The sequence below is a fragment of the Vespula pensylvanica genome, chromosome 2 (genome assembly GCF_014466175.1).
Source record: "Vespula pensylvanica isolate Volc-1 chromosome 2, ASM1446617v1, whole genome shotgun sequence".
NCBI lineage: Eukaryota > Metazoa > Arthropoda > Insecta > Hymenoptera > Vespidae > Vespula > Vespula pensylvanica.
Genome location: NC_057686.1, coordinates 7,468,902 through 7,492,454, shown reverse-complemented (window position 1 = coordinate 7,492,454; position 23,553 = coordinate 7,468,902). Strand labels below are relative to the sequence as shown.

The window sequence follows — 23,553 nt, the reverse complement described above, 5'->3', positions numbered from 1 at the left end:
TACATTCGTAATTCTAATTGAATCCATTACGTTGCACAGAATTTATCGTTTCGTATTCGATGAAATCATTCCGTGCATCGGAAAAAAAAATAAAACAGAGAAAAAAGAAACGTATCGCGAGAGAGAGCTTCATAATTCAAAGTTTATCTTATCAAGTTCCTTCTTTCTTCTCGCAGGTTATATAGCTTTGCAATTCGAATCGGTTGGATGCGGATGAATAACGGATTCCTTCCGAAGAAATATTTCAATCGTTCGACAGAAACGAAAGCTATCGGTCTCTGTGCCATTTATTTTGTGTTGCTGCGTGTATCTAAAGTTGAAGATACATTATAGATGAAACGTTAAAAAAGAAACAAAAAAGAAAAAGAATCTCGCGTGCCAAGCACAAGTTTGAGCTTTCGTACGAGGAAGAGCTATGTTCCTGAATCGAGAATAGGGAAGATCGCGTGAAAGTACTTTTGCTTTCTCGTCGTCAAACTTTTGGTAAATGTTCCAAGGAGTTGGATTTGTTTCTAACAAAGATTAGAAATTAGAAATTGTTTGTTACATTCTCGTCGGTGATTGTTTATGTTTCTCTTACCGTAAACTTATACATCGAAATAAATATTTTACAAACTTAATTTCCAATTATCTAAAGATACATTATTTAACTTATACGTAAATACGAAAATGAATATATAGATCTTGTCTTTCGAGAGTTGCGTTCTATTTATTAAAAGTAATACGGAATTTCTTCAAGTTTACTCTCATATTAAGGTTACTTCGATCGAAGTTCGGACCAGACGACAAGAATAAATATTTGGAGAAGTTTATGGACGATAAAAATCGCTCTAGAGCGTCAACAAGATTTATATATCGTAAGGCTGGAACAAACGACCATCTTGCGAGCAAACCCTTCATTTCCCTCGTAATACTTTCGTCGAAGAAGAAGAAAAAGAACGAAAAAAAAGAAAAGAATGTAAAAGTGATAAGGAAGAGAGGGGATAAGGTAGAAAGTCCGACATGGTCTACTCACCCTTAAATTCGTACGGAAATGAGTAAAGAGTGGGAAAAAACGAATCGACGAAGAAGGAAAACAAAAAATACCTTAACCCTATAGAATGCCATGTAACTTCGAAATCACGCACTCGTACATCCGTATTTTTGAAATCTTATCTTACTTGTTTACTGCAAATCAACTTTTAATTTATATTCTATTCGAAAATTAACCTTTGTTGAATTTAAATTGTACTTAACGTGATATAATTATATTAAAATATTTCATACCATAAATTATACTTATATTATCTAAATTATTTCTTCTACACAAAAAATAAAATTGGATTATAGAGAGGGTTAAAGAAAAAACAAAAAAAAAAAAAAAGAAGAAATGAGAACGACGAAGATTATATTATCGATCGTCCCTGTTCGATTTGTTATCGCGTTGTAATACGCGAAGATCTACAAACGATGATAATAAAAATAAGAAAGAAGAACGAAAGAAGGCTACTCGTTCGAACATTTTTCTTCGGCCGAATCAACTTAAGACTGTGATCTAATTACGTCCGAACGTAACGAGGACGACCAATCGCAGATTGGACGTCCTACGCGACGATCGATTCGGTGGCAAACACTAGAGATGCGACGTGGTTAATTACGCGAGAGTAGCTTAATCAAGACTACTTGGCGATTACTCGGCTTATGATAAGCGACCTATGCGGATTAAATGAAGTAATCACAACGCCTAGTTGAAATTTTCTGATTAATTAATCGTATATATAAGCAAAATATATCAATAGATCAATTTATTTCAGGACCAGAGTAAATATATATAATACATACGATCGAATCGATTGTTTATCTAATTGTAAGATGGATAAAATAGAATACTATTTGATTAAGTCGAATTATAAAAAAACATTCGAATCTTGGCGTAATAGATTAAAAAAGCAATTGTTTCGAAAAAGGATAGAAACAAATTTTCTTGAATGTTTCGATAACGAAAGAAGGATCATGAAAGTAGAAGAAGACAGAGTAGAGCAATCAGAAAGCTCTTTCTCGATAAAACTTAGAAGCTACCGGATCCCTTGGGTTCTCCGGAAATACTCGATATATAAATTTCTAATCTCATTAAAAATTGTTCCAAACTTTTAATCCAAGATGCAAACTACAAGGATTTAGTGGAGTAGGATAAGTTGTTAACCAAAGTACACACACCATGCGGAACTCTTCTTCGCTTAATAAAGCTTTCTCATGGCTGAGAAAGTTAATTTTTGTTGGTTTGTACGAAATATGAAAAGAAAAGAGAAAGAGACAAAGAAGGAGAGAAAGAGAAAGAAAGAGAAAGAGAGAGAAAGAGAGAAAGTATCTCGAAGGTGTCGAAGTGACAAGGACGTCGTTTATCTCTCTTTCTCAAATCAAATCGTTCGTAATATCGAACGAAAGAAAATCTGTAAGGAAGGGCAAGATAAAAAGAGAAAGAGAGAGAGAGAAGGAGGGAAGCATAAAAACATGGTGAGTCCACGATTTGAAAAGCAAATGGTGGGGAGGAAGAGAAAGTGGTCTAGGTTGACAGGACGATGGCCGAAAGACTTGGAAATTTATTGTCGAATAGCAGGATAGAATATCCCAGGTTGGTTCTAGTTAATAAGATTGATGCATGAAAGAAAAAGAGAGTAAAACAGAGAGAGAGAGAGAGAGAGAGAGAGAGAGAAGGGCCGGAAAGAGGGAGAAAAGAGGACGAAGATCTTTCTCTGTGGCACAGGAACCAGCAAGTTCGATGTCTGTTTGCATTAACGTCCGACAACGAAGCCATGTTTTATGCATGAGCACAAAAACGTCCAGACAATTTGTTCTTACCCTCGGTAGTAGGCTGATCTACGAGTGAAGGATCGAAAAAGAGAGAAAGAGATAGAGAGAGAGAGAGAGAGAGAGAGAGAGAGAGAGAGAGAGGCTTCTTTTGTCCTCTTCTTCCCTTTCTCCAACATTCACCAGCATTCTCATCCTTTTTCCCCGAGCAAAACCCTTATCGTGATTCACCTTGTTCAAAGAAAGAGCGGGAATTTCAAATGAACGATTCCGATTAGATGGATATACAGCGACGAAACGAAAAGAAAATATATACGTACATAATATGGGAAACTGGATCAAGAGAATCGGATCTTTCTTTTCCTTCTTTTTCCTTTTTTTTTCTTGTTTTTATACTCTCAACATACGTGACAATTATTAAGCGAATGAAAGATCGTAGTAATGTAGCCATCGGATTTTCTTTCATACAAGTCCGTATAAAATGTAGTCGTTAGAAATGGTCGGTCATGCGACCAAAAAAAAAAAAGAAAAGAAAAGGGAGAAAAAAAAAACACTTGCAAGCTACGAAAGTGCAACACATTTTCTCTTTCTTCGATATTTAATTGCTGGACCGTTAGAAAAGTTGACTGCGCCGCTCTACATCTCAATTATCGGGGAACGCAAAGCCGCCATATTATTGCTTGCGTAACGGTAAGAAACTCATAAATGCGAGTGGCGATAATGAAAGCAAGCATTTTCCCCTACACGAAACCTCGATCGACTTGTATGATAAAATTTTCAAAGGACTCCTGAGGTACACCTACGGGCACAAGGATAACGAGCAAAATTGCAACCGTTCGTGCATCAGATAAGACTTCGTTATTTCCTTACTTCCTTCTTCTTTCTTTTTTTTTTTTTTTTCTTTTCCTACCTCTTACCTTTCCTCTCTCATTCTTCCCTCGACGTAAGATCTTTCAGTTGTACGACTGTCGTAAAAAATCGCAAGCTTGTAATTTAAATGTCGTATCTTCGAGATAGATTCCATCATAAAATTCGTAACGTTCGTTAAGAATTAAACGATGTTGAAACCTTTCGAACAAACGAGTATTTCTTCACGTAAATTATTTTTTCTTTTTGTTTCTCTTTCTTTGTTTTCTTTTTTGCGTAGTAAAAATAACAATGTTGCTAGTAATAATGGGACCCAAAGTTTTTGGAATGGATGCTCGCACGAAGTGGAATATGTAAACGAAAAGGTCGACAGAAGCCTGACGGTTTATAACGTGGAAAAATTGTGCTCGAAATGTTCCGACTTAAGTAGAGGAAGGAGACAAGAAAGAAAGAAACAAAGAAAGAAAGAAATTTAAACGAAACGGGGATTACGACCTTTTCCATGTATCAAAAATGTACATAAGTACATACGTATACATATAGGAACATAACCACGAAGAAAACGTCCTCTTATCCTTTACGATCCTTTTTTATTTCTTTTTTTTTCTACCCCCTTCTTCTTCTTTCTCGTTTTAAAAAAAAAGCTTGCTTTCTTTATTATCACAATATCGTCTCAGTACTTTGCTTGCTATTTTCTTAGTGCGAAACTTTGAAACTGAACTAAAACAAGTTGATCGAGAAACCGAACTTGTTTATATCCTTACTATAAATTTATTATTATTACGATTTAACCAAATTTCTCTGTCTTTCTCTTTCTCTCTCTTTCTAGCTGTCTCTCTCTCTCTCTCTCTCTCACTCCTTCTCTTTCTCGCTTCCTTATAATTAGGTACGTTCCAAGAAAACACGTAGCAGTTTCTGTCGTAAATTACGTCGTAGTTACATTGTACTTCATCCAACGAGTTACGAAGACACGCAGCATATTCTCGCAAAGGGTTATAACGGAAAGCTCCTTTTACGAGGACGATTCGAGCTGTCGTACTTGATACCCGAGTAAGCGAGCATTAAAGAGGATTTTTCTCGTCTTCCGCCGTCTCGTCGCGAACGACATCCTCCTCAATCGTATGAAGAAGAGTAGAAAAGAAAAAAAAAAAGGAAGAAAGAAAAAGAAAAAAGTAAAAACGTAAAAGCTGATTTCTTCGCTTTTACAACCGATTAAATTTCATTTTTCCATCCGTGAAAAAAGATTTAAAACTCACGTGATTGTAGATAATCACGTTCTTTTCTCCTTTTTCTTTTTCTTTTTTTTTTTTTTTGTTATTACGATTTAGCGTACATCAATTTTATAAATCGCGTGATGTTCCGCGTTATATACATGTCGACTATTTAACGAATGATATATTTCAAAATTGAAGATTACGATAATCTGAAATAATATAAAGATATATAAAATCTATCTCAAATATTTATATTTATACTTATATTTATTATACATTATGCTTTATATATTTATGCTTATTTCCGAAGTATCGAGTTTATTCGCAAATGATAAATTTGTAAAAAAAGGAAGAAAAAAAACAAAACTCCATATTTATTTATAAATAAGTGCCATTAAATTGTAATAGTCGCTTTACTTATAACGATAGTTATTTATGAATCAATTCGATATAAGCTAAACCCATATATTTGCCTATATATAATATTATTGCCTATTGGCTACATCGACTGTTTCCATTAAACTTATAACTCTATATTATTCGATGATGATCAATACATCGAATACATACATATATGAATTGATCGATCGCAAAGGATTAAAGATCTCATTTCAAAACGTAAATATGATCAATTCATAATAATCATTGATTCTTTGTTGAAAGTGAAATTCGAAAATATTACTGTTAATTCAGTTATACATTTAACGAGCAAAGTATTAATTCTCTACGTAGAACCTGACCATAACAGAAACGTTGACAGAACGGTTCTCACGTACATATTCATATCTTTGTGTAATGTATATACATATTCGCATACGTGCACCCACCTACACACACACACACACACACACACATATATATATATATATACATACATACATATATGAGTTCTCTATTCCACGTGTTACGCGCGTGTGCGTTATTTCAGTTAGCAAACACGGCTATAATTCCGTATGGTAATCTATTTGCCAGGTAGTGAATTCAAAGCCAATCGTTCGCAGTAAATATCGCTCCTGGACACGAAAGCGGCTCGTTGGAAACATCTGTGAGCAGCGAGTAAACGCGTGACGCGCGCGAGCGAATTCTAGCGCTCGCTCGCGCTCTTTTCCATTTGACTATATAACCAATCCAACCGAGCTTCCTATCTTCTATCGGTCCTTCAAATAATTTTATTACAACAAAGGCAAGCTTTAAAAGTTAGATATGATTTATTAGAAATTTATTCAACTCTTTCTAAATCCAAATTTTTATATACAGATATAATCGTAATAATGACAACTATTTAAATCATTTGTATATCGTAACGTGATCTTTCAATTACTACGTTCTTTGCGATAGTTCCCAAACATTAAATTGGTCATATCGTTAAATTAATTTTTTCATTCCCTTTGTGAAATTGCAATATCGTGAAAATCGAAAGAGATAAAAGAATGAATTTCATTTATCCGATTCGTCTTCGATCTCTCGAACGAGCGTCATTATCGAACGTACTGACCAGATTTGCATTTAAACTGCATTTTAGAAGAGCACGTGGCACCTTTTCCAACGTATACAAGTGAGAAAAGGATGAAACTATCTAGCGTCCAATCAGCGACTCGCAGATGCCATTGGCTCGATAGCGAAACAAGTTTACGTCGATTTCGAACAGTGTATAGAATACGTGGTAGTGAAATGAAAAGTGTATGTGTATGTATGTATGCGTATGTGTATTTGAGGGAAAGAGAAGAAGAGAGAAACGGACATCGTTACGAGGAAAAAACGAGCAGGTCGATTCTCTCTCTCTCTCTCTCTCTCTCTCTCTCTCTTTCTCTCTCTTTCTCTCTCTTACTTTCCATCAGCACCACAAGCTCTTCCATCGGTCTGCAATCTGCATGAACCCGCTCGTTCGAATTAACCGATACCTGGAAAACCGCTTGGACCGAACGAAACGAGCGAATTACGCGCTTACAAGTGAATTTTCCGACCGAGAAATACGTCGATAGAAAATAAGAAAAAGATTGAGAAAAAGAGAAAACGATGATGTTGGAATAGACGCAACAAATTGCAATTAAGTATCTACCTGACGACTTAGTCGGATTACGAAATGACAAATTTATTCTTTGATTGATCGAAAACTACCTTGTATTTCCAGAAAAATTCCAAAAAATTGAGTAGTTTAAATTGTTCATTATTAATGAAATACCTGCTCGTAAAGAAAAGCTGTTTATTTTTCGTCACCGATCGTTCTCTGTTCTTAGAACTTATTAATTTGTTTATATTTGTTTTATAAAAGCGTTCGAAGTTTGATCTCTTGAGTATATCTTTCTCTCTTGCTCCAACAAATCATTTACGACTAGCTCTATGAAATAAGATGGCATCGATGAGACGTTCAACACGAACGGGTTTAATTCCGCGTGACGAGACTATTCGCCTCTCTCATTAGCATCCATTCTCTATGTATTTACCAAAGTAATTGGTTCTCGGCTAGCGCTTCTCCTACGAAACTTGGCTACTTCGTGGAGTCCTCGGTTGCTTTCCCTCTCCCTTTGTAACTCGAGTTTCGTGAAATAGCAATGACGAAGAACTAACTCATTCTCTCACTTTCTCATCTCCTCTCATTCCATATTGTTAGGTTTTCTGATATTTTGTATGTATATATCTTTGTTTGTATATATAAATTATAATATATAATATATAATATATAAATTATATTGTATGGTTTATATATATATATATATATATATGTATGTATGTATCTATGTATGTATAAATGATATCACACATTGCTAATTTATATTAATACGTCGTTCGTATATTCGTTTAAAATTAAATGAATTAACTTATTAATAGTTTTGATTTTTTTGTTGACATAGTCAAAGTATTTTTATTATACGTTTTTGTTTTCGTTCTACGACATTCGTACAATGTATTAAATCGAGAATTTTTGCTTCTTAACGATATCGATAATTCAAGAAATTCGAGAAGAAAACATTCGCAAACCTGAAAGAAGAGCTAACGCGAGAGAGAGTGAAAGTGGTTGATTCTGGTTTTGAAAGAGGGATGAAATGTAGCTTTTTCACGGAGCAAGTTATCGATACTTTCGCCACGTCGAACGCACACATAGCGACATGCGTTCTGACAAACGGCTCCTTTCAGACTTCTCTTTGGGATCAACGTTTATATCGTTTTCCGTCTCCTTCTCTCTTTCTCTCTTTCTTTCTTTCTTTCTTTCTTTTTCTCTCTTTTTCAAACGACAGTAAAGAAAAAGAGATTTTATATTGTCGTCTTTCGAACATCGAAAGTGTACGGACAAAAATAATGTACCATTTACGACGCTCGAGTTAAGTCGAAGAAAATGTTGGCTCAAACATTTCTTACATCTGACTTGTATTTTCGAAACAAACGTCGAAGAAAGAATATAAATCAAAACCGAAGAAAAAGAAAAATAATTTATATCGATCGTGATCGTTTCTCTTTTCGAAATTCTCTTTATTAATCGTAAATAAATTATATTTGTCATAAGTGGTGCTCGATTAAAAAATATTTTACTTCATATCTCACATTCGTCATAAATTGTTTAATTTGATAGAAATTTAAACTTATTAATTGTCAAATGACATTTCATAATGCTTTTTAAAAGTGAGTACCTGTAAGTTTTCTTATTGAAATCGTATCCATACAAATTTGACAACTCTTCTTTACAATTTTTTTTCTTCTCTTCTTTGAGAAAAAAAAAAGGAACTTCGTACGTACTTGAAAATGTCTGGTAAAGAACTAGACAAGTTTGGATGAAATAAAAGTTAGACACGAAGGTCCAACGAAAAAGCACGGAAACCTCGGACACAACCTCAGATGGAATTTCATACTGTCAAATAAAAGTGGAACGCAAGGAATTCAAATTCTCGGAAGTACATAGCGCGACGAATTTTACGAAGAGTTTCGCGCGCAAAAAAAAATAGAGAAAAAAAGAAAGAAAAACTAAAGAAAAACGTGGTCTCTCTCTCTCTCTCTCTCTCTCTCTCTCTCTCTCTCTCTCTCTCTCTCTTTTTGTTTTACGCGAGTAAACGTTCCAATAGAATTCTTCGATATCGATTCATAGAAACGAAACTGAAGGTCGAATTCTTCGAGATATTTTCTTTCGTGCCTTGGCAAATATTAATCGACGAGAAGAGGATCTCGATGTGTTAAAAGGGAACCAGCTATCGGATTTCGCTGTGATAGCAATTAAATTCCCTATTCGATAATTTTGTCTCATAATTTAATTAGAAAATTCCATCGAAGTATTCGGGAACGATATCTTCGTATGTGTATATATATATATATATATATATATATATATATTTTATGTGTGTGTATGTGTGTGTATATATATCTCTGTGTAATTTAAAAACTGCTCGACATTTTCCGTAATACTCAAGAACAGATGCTCGTCCGTTCGAACATTCCGCATTGCGGAATATTCGTTTTCTTTTTCTTTCACATAGACACACAGTACAAATACATATCCATTTTTTTCTCTTCTTTAAACATACGATATCAATGAAACGCTGTTTTTACGTTACGATCTCTTTATGCTGAAATCGAAAATCTCTCCCTCTCTTTGTCTCTCTCTCTCTCTCTCTCTCTCTCTCTCTCTCTCTCTCTCTCTCTCTCTCTCTCTTTCTTTCTCTCTTAATGATGATTCACGAAACCAAGAAATGAAACGAAAAGAAAGAATTGGTGTATAAAGCATCGTGTTTCATGGATACGACGTGATCGCAATAACAAGACAGACTTTATCGTACGTACAATAAAATCAATTCGATTTATTTGACCGTGCAATTTGCTTTATTATGACTTTAAAAGAAGCTTCAACGAACAGAAAAGAAAGGAAAGGGAATGCAATCGTATATTCACCTATCTATTCATGATTTGCACGTAAACGAATGGGAAGATCTCGTCTGGGAGATAATAAAAAGAGATAAATAAAAAAAAAAAGAAAAGATTAGAAAAAACGAAAAGAAAAAGAATGAATTAAATAAAAAAGAAAAGACCAAAATTTCGAAAGGTAAAAGGATCGCTCGATCGATCGATCGATCGATCGGTTTGTAAGTCTATCCATTAACTCTACAAGGGAAAGACCACAAAGCGTTCTTAATACCTCGTGCAAACGAGGGAGATTCTAAGAGGTAACAAAAGACAAAACGAAAAAGGAGAAAGAGATAGATAAAGAATGGGATGAGGAAAAGAATCGAAGATAGATGAAAATCGTAAGTAATTCTTCCTCATCGGCTCACAAGCCTCGATCCTCGACGAGAAAATACCACGATTTTCATCCTTTTCTATGTCGCTCATTTATTTCTTTGTCTTTCTTTCTCTCTCTTTTTCCTTTGGGATTGACTTTTCAAGCTTGTACCATCGACCAGCTGCTTCTTGGATTATTCCAATTAGCGTTACGTAATTAATCGTAGAAAAAGGTAGGTTATATATTCTCCTTGGAAATGAATCAAGATTCATTTTAGTTTGATCATAGATATAAATTCGTTTTTATTAATTGTACAATGACGATAAAAGAGTGAATAATCCTTATCACTTCTTTCTAAATCCTGTGAATTCGTTTTATTAACGATTCGTTTAAAATTATATATATATATATATATATATATATATATATGTATTTGTACTTGGTACAAAACAACAATTTGCTGTACTTCTTTTTTTTCTTTATAAACTACCGAAGGAAAATATAATATACATAATATATTACATATAATGTATTTATCTTTTATCTTTTTTTATTCTATCAACCATGAACATAGACGCTTCTTTTCCATTTACAAGGTATGCAGAAAAACATATCTATTTAAAAAAATTCTATTAAAAATAAAACTAATCTATTAAAAACATGGAAGGAACACTAACTCGCATCAGTATTTTCTTCTTGTTATATTTCATAACATATACGCATACGTATAAAGCCTGATGTTCTCTCAACGTGCTTTCAATCTATTGTGTCGAAAAAAATTACAAAATTTATATGTATATATATGTATATGATAAGTATATATAGAAGATAACACAGCCGCATAATTCTGTAATTTTGCAAAGTACATTTTCATACGAGAAAGAAGATCAACTTGATTATGATAGAATGCAAAGTCCTGTCAATTAGAAAAATACATTTTTAAAATTACATAATTCTGTATATTTTCTCTAAAATCTAACATTTTCACGCGAGAAAAAAGAAATCAACTTATCAATTTAAAAAATAAGTATATTTCCCAATATAAGAATAAAGTTTGATATGAAAACGATGACAATAAATTCTTTTGTATTATTCATATACAAAAATTTATATACGATTAAAACATACTACAAGTATATTAACTTGTATAGAATTCAAATTCGGTAAATGGAATTAAATATCGTATTAAATATCGACATAAGAAATAGAAATAGAAAGTGATTTCGTAAACGACAAAAGAAAGTTAAACGAATGATTTTACGTTCGGATTCGTTAAAAAATCAGGAAAGATTCTCCACGTAGATTTTCGGTAATATCCGTGCGAACGAGCCGCGTTGTGTCTCGCCGCGTCGTTTACAGAGAAAGGACAATTGCTCTTGGACCACCGCCATTATCGTCCTTTCGAATGTGCGACAGCATGGAACCGTGACAGGCCAACCGCTACCAGATGGGCCGCATTACGGTCTCGATCGAGGAACTTTGCTGAAAAACTCGACCGCGTGTTCTCTTTCTCTCTCTTTTTCTCTCTCTCTCTTTTGCTATTTTATTTTTTTCTTTTCATATCGAAAAGAATAAAAGAAATAAAATGGACGAAGAGAAATGTGCAAGCAAGTGTGCACCCTGAAAAACGCGATTCGTCCTCCTTTCCGTAGTAACGGCCGCATTTCCGTCGCACTGCGACGTTCTTCTTCGTCGTTCGTCTGTGTCTGACTAATATCTTGGATTACTACTGAAAATAGATAAAATCTCATTTTATTGCGATAGATTTCTTCGACTATAGTTATTATATTTATCTAGTTTTCGCGATCGAAATGCGCGATCATAAAAACAACAATATTCTTTTTTCCCATTTTTTTACAGATTTGTAAACAACGTAGATCTTTTTATATTACACTTCAACGTAGATCTTCGCTTACGAATTTTTATTATGTTCTTATCGTTGTACGTCACAATGCAAAATACAGGAAAAAAAAGCTTGTATATATACAAGTTAGAATGATAAACAACGTAAATCTTTTTATTACGCTTCAACGCAAAATCAAATGTAATATGATAAACCTTTCGCTTACGGATTTTTATTGTGTCCTTATCGTTGCACATCACAGTAAAAAATACACAAAACAAGATCGTATATACACACAACGATTGAATGTGTATTCGAAAAAGGATGATATGTATTCTTTTTTGTCGATTCTCTTTGTACAATTAATATCTAGAATTATCACTGAAAGTTGATAAAAACGAAAAAATCTTATTCCATTGAAATATATTCCTCTTGACTATCGTTATTATACTGTGTTTTCGAGATCGGATTGATTATAAAATAACGACATTATCTTTTCATCCTATTACAGATTTGTAAACAATCCAGTTCTTTTCATTACACTTCATCGCATAATCAAATCCTTCTCTTACAGATTTTTATTATGTTCTTATCGTTGCACGTCGCAATGAAAAATACAGAAGAAAAACTTATATATCTACAACGATCGAATATGTATTCGAGAAAGGATGATACGTATCCATATTCGTCGATCATCTGTCCACGATTAATATCTGATATTATTACTAAAAGTTGATAAAAACGAAAGAATCTTATACCATTGAAATAGTTTCCCTTCGATCATCATCATTATACTTTGTTTTCTCGATCGGATTATATCGTAAAATAATAATATTATCCTTCCATCCTTTCAAAGATTTTTAAACAACGTAGAATTTTTATTACGTATAATCGAACGTAATATAATAATAAAAGCCTTGACTTAGGTCGAATTTTTATGAATTTTATCGTCGCACGTCACAATACAAAATTTGAAGGAACTTATATGAACAAAACGATGAAGACCATTATTTGAAAATGGATGAAACGTGTCCATCGCTTGAGGTTAAAGGTCCATCGAATCGAAATGCAAGGCCTGTGAGAGATATCGCTTAAAGCTGGGACAACTCGTCGAGAGCACTCGACGGTGATAAGAGAAGAAAAGAGTTAGAGAGAGAGAGAGAGAGAGAGAGAGAGAGAGAGAGAGAGAGAGAGAAAGGGAAATAGGAGTAAGAGAAGCCAAAAAGCGAGTCGAGCGAAAATGGTTGTGCCTAGGTTTGGACATCAAAGTACTGTGGTGCTGCAAAATAGAAAGAACGAGTTCAAATAGAAGGAACGACGAGACCGCAGAAAGAGAAAGGCAGAGAAAGACAGATAGAGAGAGAAAGGAAAAGGAGAGAGAGAGAGAGAGAGAGAGAGAGAGAGAGAGAGAAGACGTTGCCGAGACAGAAGTAGTATTAATTTCCTCGAGCCTTCGGGCTTGTGGCACATCCTTCTTCGCCAGACGACGAAGAAGAGAGCCCTTTGCTTTTTCCTTCTTATTCTTCGATCTCTTTTCCATTCTTCCTTGTTCACGATTCTCTCGATATTACCACGGGAGAATGTTCTCTGTTCTTTCTGTCAATTTCTATAAAACGAAATCGTTTTAATACATAGAAGATATGTATTAAATGCATTCGATTACATTCATTCTATTACATCAATCGAAATTTTTTAAATATCGTCTTACGTTTGGAAATATTTCTTTTTCCTTTTTTTTTTTTTTTTTATATGATCATATAATTAGAATATATTAATATTTTTCGTTCAATTTCGTAAAAGAAGAATTATACACGATTGTAATCTTTTTGGTATTATTATATATTCTTTTCTTTTTTTTTTTTTTTTTTTCTTAAAATATATATAAAAATAAATCATGCTTCGAAGATTTTATAGAAATGAATATTCGTTTCGATCACATCGTTTCGACAAATGAATTAATCGTTAAATGATTAAATTGTTAATAAAGAATTTTATATAGGAAAGAAAAAGTAGAGAACGAAACATAAAATTAAAAAATCGCTTTAAAGCCATCGGCAGAAGTCACCTTTAATAACAAATCAAAACGTATTGATTACCGACGGTATTATGTTTACATTATTATTACACTCCATGTGTATATACATACACACACATATATATATATACATCTATTATTATTTATCTAGCCACGTACACACGCTTTGACTCCAAATCATCAGTCGGTATTTATACACTGAAGTGTAAACAATTCTGTTCCTTCTTACCGTGTTAGCTTTGTAATTACTCGTCACAGATGTGTACAAATTTAACAAACCGATTCGAATAATCCAAACGAATGTTTTAATTATTTCAATGGACCCTATAAAATATACATGAGGTTAACAGAAAAAGAATAAGAGAGACAGAGAAAGAAAGAAAAAGAGAGAAACAGAGTATGAGTGAGAGAAGAAAGGATAGATAGTTAATTTGAAGGACAGTATTCAAGGAGAATGGTGTTAATGGTAAGCGAGACCATTTATCGACTCCGTTCCCTGAGGATAGCATCGTATCGGTGTTCGTCTATTAACTGTAACTAATTGTAAGATACTTGCGGTTTACCAAAGGCGTCGGAAGCAATACAACGATATTCAACGTACGAACGATGAATAAGATATAAGGACCATTATTCGCTATTTACGTTTGAATATGCGTAAACGATCGTTCGTGATACGATGGAATTTAATTGATCGATCGTTAAATAATAATTATTATTGAAATATGAATTTTTCTAATATTCTAAACGAATGAATCTGAATATTTGCGTATTTATAATTGCGTATTTATAATACTTTAAACGAATGAATCTAAATATTTGCGTATTTTCGAAATAATAAAAATGGTACGAATATTTTCGATAAGTCTGAGATTTAACGATTTAAAATCGTTTTACAATATTGATGAAAATTTTCTTTGTTTAGGAGCGGTCGGTGGCGAAGGAGGAGACGAAGATGACAAGGAGAAGGAGGAGGAGGCCGAGAGGGAAAGGCAAGAAGCCATCAGGGAGGCTGAGGAGAGGAGGAAAGAGAAACATCGCAAGATGGAAGAAGAACGAGAGAAGATGCGACAGGAGATCAGAGACAAGGTCAGAAAAAGTCACTTTACCAATGATGCTCTATTTCTTGTCCTCTTTCTCTTTTTCCCTTTTTTTCCATATTTTTCCTTCTCTATCTCTTTTTTCCTCTCCTTCTCTCTCTTTCTCCCTCCCTCTCTCTCTCTCTCTCTCTCTCTCTCTCTCTCTCTTTCTTTCAACCCATCGATCAGATCACTCGAGTTTTCTAAAAAGAATGAAAAATATTTGAAATCCCATGATTCGTTGGAAAAATGGCCTTCGTTTTTCTTCCAATGTAAAAGCCATTGAAGAGATCGGGTACCTTCGACAAACCGTCCAACAAAAAAATCCTCTATCGGTAAAATCGTTCGAACGTTAAGCTCTCATCCTCTATATATTTCATAGTTGAACGTCCATTTCAATGTATTTTTTATCGATCTCAACATAAAATGATTTGATTTAAACAATCTTTATAAACGTTTTTAAATCATCGATATGCTCACGCGTACAATCTGTGGGTATAAATTTTTATTTTATATTTTTCAAGTGATACGACGGGATCATGTAAATTATACGAAAATATCTTGTTGGAATACCAACAATCGTTCGAACAAACCCATCCCATAAACCACCCACTTATTTCCGTACAACACTACTCCCCTCGCACCATCATTTTTGTTCACTTCTTAGAATGATAAAATCTTCTCACATCGTACAGCACCAAGTCTACATTGAAATACGTATTCTCCCTCGACGGCGAGTGTTACGTTCATGTTTCCGGCGTTAGTACGAAGGGTGGTAGAGACGACGAGGGTGATCCTGAAGGCACATTGATATTCCAATAAATTGTAGAGACGTATGACTTCCATTACTCTGAATTCTCACGATATCTTTCCTAGCTTAAGCCGAACACCTGACTGCATCATTGACGTCGATGATAGTTATATTATCTTCCGTTAGCATTCTATACTTCTTCTATCTAGGATTGAACATTTTTGCATTCATGCTTCTTTCTCAAAATTTAGTCGTTCTTATTCTTAATATATATAACTCATTATATATCCTATTAGTTAATTCAAAAAAAAAAAAAAAGAAAAAGGAGAAGATAAATTATAGAGATCATTGCTGGAAAATTTATTTGGAAATTCTCTTCGTTCAAAATTTGAAATATGAATCATTAAAGAAATTATTACAATCATTATCAATTTAATTATTACTATATTTGCATTGTAAAAAAGTTACAGGTATCTAAGAAAGTGAGTTCTTGTAATTATTCTAAATCATCGGCCTACTTCCTTAACAAGCGTCGAGCATAAATCAAGCATAAAAATATAATAACTTTAATCAACTACGTGTCGTGCTAACCAACGGGTCACGAAACTCTTATGCTAATGCGTACGCGTAATCATTGATAATAGATTCTAATTAAAATTCACGTATGCGTCTTGCCAAGTGGACGGTATACCTTGAACGGGAATATAAAATATTTTATGAATCGTTAACGTTAGAGGGAGAAAGAAAAGTGAAAATATGAAATAAATATGGCGTTATACAAGTTGTAATCATTTTTTTTTTTTAACCAATCATAAAATATCGGCACGGTATATCTTAAATAATTAATTAAAAAAATAGATTATTATGATTAGAAACGTATAGATTTTTTTCAATATAATAACAAATATGAAAAACATATATTTTTCTTTTTTTTTATCGCACGAATAGAACTTCATTTTCTTCACTTGCATAGTAATCGAGAAATACTCGTATTTCATACTGGATTATCGAGAACATCGATGAAAGATTTTTTTCTACGGAACAAAAGAAACAACATAGCTCGGAAAGAAAACAAAGGTAAAAGTTGAAACGTAACAGAATACGAACGAGAATAATAAATTTCGAAATTCGCCGTTCTCGGATATTAGCATAATTCGAGAAACGATTGGTTGGCTGTGTACGTTTTGTACGCAGGTGAACCGTCGATAATCGGCATGCTAATTAGCGCTAACGACTGGATTCTCGTTTGTTCTGGACGTTTGATCAATGGGAATCATCGTGCGAGACAATGCTCCCTCTTCTCCGAGGCGCCATGCAAATAATCGTACGCGACATGAATTATAATACTTTTGGTGGACGCGATGCATGTATTATAAAGCACGAGTACAATTCTGTACGACCCATTTGAATTTCGATGGTTTCAAGGATTGTTATGTATATACATATATACATACATACATACACATATGTATGTAGAGACGTATATACGATCAGGAACGAGACAATTTCAAACGATCATAAGCATTGTCTTACGAACTGATGGTCTGTTAGAAATCGTAGTTAGAATGCTCGTTTTCGAGAAGATCGTGCAATTCTCTATCGAAATGTAAAATGAAACCACGAAAATGTATTTCTTCGTTTATAATCAACGAGCTCGTTGTTTCAATCAAATCGTCCGATCTATATTCGCCATTACACATTATTATTATCATTTTAAAATATTCTCATTCATGGATGATCTTCCAAAGAAATTGTTCCCAAACGAGTTTATAAGAGAATACTATCCGTTTTATTTAAGAATATACAGATTATGCTACAAATTTTTAGAATAATAATTTTTCGAATAAATCCTTGTATGTCCGAGTTTAGCAAAAATTTTCTTAAATTTTGCGTTTATCATTGTCGTTATTATTACTGTTATTATTGTTAATATTATCATTATCATTATTATTCTTTGTTGTTTCTGTTGTTAGTGTTATTATTATTATTATTATTATTATTATTATTATTATTATTATTATTATTATTATTATTATTATAGAAGGACCAGTGCTAAACGAAATTCTACAATCTACGAGATAATGTTGTTTTCCTTTCTCCCGATCTCCTCCGTTAACTATAACTACATAAAGCAGTTTGAAAAAACAAGAAATTGAAACTTTGAAACGCATAAATAATTGGAGCAACGGCAAACTCTCGTGTATGTCAGTTTTGCTAAGTACAAAGCTCCGCCATTTTACGTATACAAACATACTTTCTCTCTATCTCTCCCTCTCTCTCTCTCTCTCTCTCTCTCTCTCTCTCTCTCTCTCCCTCTCTCTCCCTCTCTCTCTGGCATTTAAAAACGAGTCAAACGAGCAAGTCAAAAGGACTCGCACGCTTGTGGAAGCGTGTTAAAATATTCAAAAAAAAAAAAAAAGAAATAAAAGGGAAGAAACGAAACGAAACGCAAGCTCGTCAGCTAGGCCCGTGAAATGGAAATGTTTATCGGACACGACGCGTAACTCGTTTCCTTTAAGCGTGTCGTTCCCGTGGTTACCTTTCTTCTTTATTTTTTATTTTTGCTTTTTTTGTTTTCTCTCCGACCACTTTTTTTCTACCTCTTTCTTTCTTCTTTTCTTTTTTTGTATTTATTTATTTTTTTTTTTCTGTAACAGTAGTAGAGCCACCATCAACATCTCTCGAATACCAACGCCAAATGCATTTTCTCGCGGCCGGAGTAATTAATGAAATTGGTTCGCTCCGTGTTGAAAAGGTCGGGCTATTGTGTATGAGAGAGAAGGAAAGAGTGAGAGGGAGGAAAAAAAATGTGCTCGAAAGAGGAGAAAAAACTTGAAACGAAATACACGCCGGTAAAAGCGTAACTTCTCTCATATGATACCACTCGTGCTTCTTTTCCATTATATTGTATCCTTCCACTAATGCTCTATAACGTTTCGTCAACACCGACAACTAATTATTATTTACGTCCCTTGGACCCGTACAAAGTAGAATTCTTTTGGAAAAGATCTATTCGCTATTTCTATCATCTTTTTTTTTCTTTTCTTTCTTCTTTTTCTTTTTTTCTTTTAACATACCTAGTTTTGTCATTTTTAATGAGGAGACGAAACGAGGACGATATTTTTGAATTTTTTAACTTTGGATAATTCGTCGTAATACAAAAATATGCTAATAATTCGTTGTAATTTTTTAATTGAATAAATATTCTCTCTCTCTCTCTCTCTCTCTCTCTCTCTCTCTCTCTCTCTCTCTCTCTCTCTCTCTCTCTCTCTCTCTCTTTTTCTCTTTCTCCCATTATTTTTCTTTTAGACTCCATGCGCACTGTCGATCAATCACTGACATCCATTGTATTCGAGAGAATATATAACATGAACGAATCGTCCGCAAAACGAAAACTCGAACGACTTACAAGCAATTGATTAGCAATCACATAGTGACCAATGAAAAACATTGAATCAAATACACTACGAGCAATTTTGTTACGATTCAGACATTAGCGAATGCAACCTTGAAAAGATTTGATGTGATCGTCTCCTACTTAAATTTCTACCATTAAGACCAAACATTGTAATTTAACGAAGCTTTACGAAGTAGATATATATTTGCAGAAATGAGATGAATTTTTATTTTCGTCATAATCATTTTTAATATCAGAAGTCTATTACGCACGATTCCTATTCAGAAGATTCAAAAATTGAAGCAAACCTAGAAAATAAAACGATCCCGAAAATAACTATTTCAAATTATTGTATAAAAGAGAACTGAAAAGAGAACCGAACAAAATGTTATAACTGTTATGAATACAGCAAAAATTCTAATAAACGTTCTAATTCATATTGGTATCGATTTCGATTTTTGTAATAGGAGATGTATCCAATATTTTTTCTTTTTCTTTTCTCTTTTATTCTTTTCGAGAGAATAACTTTATTATTATAACTATCTCCTCGACATTTATTCCGTTCGACAGTTGCTGCGATATCGACAAATTACTATGATGGATATTATACTAACAAATTCGAGTCTTCAATTTCGATCGTCTGCGTTTTTTGATCTTTCGTTGACGCGATCGTTAGCGATTGATCGATAGTGCGCACATAGCCTTATGGATGAGAATAGAAACGTAGAGAGTTATTGCATAACGATTGGATATATTAAAAATACTATGATTTTTTTTCCTTTTTCTTTCTATTTCTATCTCTCTATATTCCTTTTTCTCATGTTGGTTTGCCGTAAAATCGAGCGACGGAAAGGACAGGAGGACAAAAGGTAGAAAAACAAGAAAATATCAGGCGAAATTGTAGAGTACTCATTGTCAATCCAACGATATTGTCTTTTTCTCTTTCTCTTTCTCTCTCTCTCTCTCTCTCTCTCTCTCTCTCTCTCTCTCTCTCTCTCTCTGTCTGTCTTTCTCTTTTTCTCTCTTTTCCGTCGTATGCCAGAATCACAACGGCTCTGACATGACCCAGATGAGATCGATGGTTGTTATAAAGAGAGAGAGAGAGAGAGAGAGAGAGAGAGAGAGAGAGAGAGAGAGAGAGAGAGAGAGAGAGAGAGAGAGAGAGAGAGAGATTGCAGGAAATACATGACGTAAAGCGATAGACAGGGATAGATATAGTAGGACTCTCAATACCTGAACAAAGTCCTGATTAAATCTCACGATTAGCTCGTTTCGTCCAACGAGATTCGTAGAAATCAACAAATTACTTCAATTGATTAATGAACCTTTAAAAGCACTGAATAATTAGTCCTTTATCTTTGCTTTCTTATATCCTTCAAAAAAAAAAAAAAAAAAAGAAATATTCATAAATTGGGATATCAACGTGCGAATTTTATCAATGAACGATATTACGATCGATAAATTTTTAATAATAATATTTCTTCTAGTTTGGAACATCTAAGATTAGTTACATAACAGAAGGATATTATAAGTTCAAAGAGAAAGAAATCTTCCACGGGTTTCATGTGGAACATTCAACGAATGTTCAATTGAGGATCATTGTTTACTCGAGACACGCGTATTGCCTGCAATTAGGATAATTATTGGTACTCGCGATCATTCGCTCGGCCACTCCTCCACAAAATTACGACCGCAATTCGATTCTCCTCTCTCTCTCTCTCTCTCTCTCTCTCTCTCTCTCTCTCTCTCTGGCTCGCTTATTCGCTCGTTCACTCGCTCGCTCACTCTCATGGGAATTTCCAAGCCAAAGCGTAATCGAGACCTGTTTTCGCACGGAGTCTAAAACCTCCGACAACGAGAAATCATAGACTATGACAATGACAATGATGGCGAGGATGATACATTGGAGAAATCATACAGAGAGAACGGTAACGTAATGACGATATCGAGCTCATCGAATTGTCACCGCAGTCTCGTCCTGTGAAATATTATCTCCTCTCGTTAAGCAAACTCTCACGTCTCGATATCTCGTTACGCGATTGGATTCTCTCCGCGGATTCGAACGACAGCGACGGTGACGACGACGACGACGAGTATGACGATGCTAACAACATCGATGCAACCTGATGAGAAGCCCGCGAGGCCTTTTTTATCGTTTATTAACGATCGTCATTCGATTCCTGTCCTCCGTTCGGTTGGCAACTTCGTTTATTACAAAATTGAGATTACGAAAGATAGTAAAGAATGTGGATATCTTGTTTGATCGATTAATAACAAAATTTTCTTTTTCTATATATTCTGAGATATATACATATATATATTTTACTTATTAATATTAATACAGTATATATATATCTTATTTATTAATATTAAGATAGTATATATATATATATTACTTATAATATTAATTATAAATATAGTATATATATATATATATGTGTGTGTGTGTATGTATATGTATCTGTACTATATCTCTACCTGATGTTTTCATATATTTCAAATACGACGAATATGAACGATTTTGATTTTGAATGAATAAAAAAGAAAAAAAGACTCCTTTTAAAACAACTTTCTTTTCGATTCTTTACGACTTTTAGTTAGGGAGATATCGGTTTGGAACATCGCCATTTATAATTCGTACGTAATATATGTCTTTAATATATCTATGCGTAGTATAATAGTAGAGAAAGAACTGCTTACGTCGACCAACTGATAAGCTAGCGTAAATCCGAAGAATTCATATAGGTCACTGTGTCAATGTGTCTATTCATGTGGAATTATATTATAGGTCAGTAGGTCAATGTAAACATCTTTAATTTATGAGATTATCTCTAAAATTAAGGATCGTAGAGATTTGATACGAAACCCGTTTTAAAGGATAAACTTCTCCTTATCTTTTTGTTATGTTTTTTAAATAGTTATTAACGATATCTTACAAACAATTTGATATAATTTTTCCTAATGTTTCTTTTTTTCTTTTTTCAATTAACGTTATATAATCGATGTTAATACATTATGTACATTTTTAACAATTTATTACAAACAATTTTCATAATTAATTTTCCTTTTTTTTCAATTAACGTTATATAATTAATGCGCATATAAATAGTGCATTAAAATCGATAATGGTACTCTTTAAGCATGATTCAATTATAAAACAATGAATAACTGAAATTATAAGAATATACAAGATTTTCGTATGAGTATATTTCATATGAAATAGTATTACAACGATTAATTTTCTTGAAAAAATTTTTATCATGATTAATGAATGACAATGTATTCGTCAGAAATTTTGATTACAGACATTTTTAAGCACATATTCGGATCATTGTACAGAGTGCATTAATTAAAACTTAGAAAAAATTATAGAATTCTGCTTTCTAAAATTCGATTACCTTTTTGATTTACCTACTATCAAACAAAGGTTTAATTTTTTCTAAGATCGCAATACTTATAAGTACATTTTCGAAACCTGCAGATATTCGTTCTATAATTCGAAACCAGCTTGTATAGATTGAATATATTGCAAGTATTACATTATTGGTTCGGAGTAGTATTGGAAACCAGTGGGACGAAACTTAGATATTGAAATTAACTCGAATTCGTAAGTACATATTAAACTTGATTCTATTTCTAACAAATAAGTATATATATATATATATTTAATAATTTGTTACAAACAATTTGTTATAAATTATCTAATAATTAATAATTACAATAACAATAACTAACTAAAAACTTTTTTATAAAATAACGCTATGATATAATCCATATTCTACTTTCCAAGAAAAAAGTACGAACTCGGAGCGGAAATTATTTTTCACGTAGATAACTAATGATCATGACTTATATATTGTTTGTATATAGAATAAGAACAAGTAATTTGTGTTCTAGTTACGTAAACGATTGAGCAATAACCATTATCTCTGACGGTCGACGTTCTTATAGACTAAAAAAGTTCATTCTGATAATCGTATCCGAGCTCGAATCGTAGTAGATCCGATTATATGATGATAGTCTAAAACAAGAGGATTCTTGAAAGAGAGAGAAAGAGAGAGTTGTCGATAAAGACGATTCGAAACTGCAATTAACGATGAAACAGACGGTACATCTCCCACGAGACCAATTTGTCGATGTACCTCATAATGATCGTCGTCGTTCTTATTACAAAATATCATTTCGATCCTCGAGTTCTTTTCTTATTCACTATAGACGATTTTACAATGCAAGGAAGAAGATCAGACGAATAAAGAAAGATCTTCTATGTCTCTGTTTCCTTTTTTCAACTCATTTTTCATATTCTTTTTTAATCACTTAGGAAAATGGAGGTAGCCTTATAAAGAGAGAGAGAGAGAGAGAGAGAGAGAGAGAGAGAGA

The 23,553-nt window shown here is 33.4% G+C and overlaps 1 protein-coding gene across 2 annotated transcripts in view; it reads left to right on the top strand.

The window, feature by feature from the left end:
• Positions 1 to 23,553, top strand: part of LOC122627359 (complexin) — a 233,540-nt gene that overhangs the window by 197,107 nt on the left and 12,880 nt on the right. For both annotated transcript variants that reach the window (XM_043808440.1, XM_043808441.1), the window contains one exon: positions 14,872 to 15,035. In XM_043808440.1, coding sequence (XP_043664375.1) covers positions 14,872 to 15,035 — 164 coding nt within the window. The remainder of the gene's footprint in view (positions 1 to 14,871; positions 15,036 to 23,553) is intronic.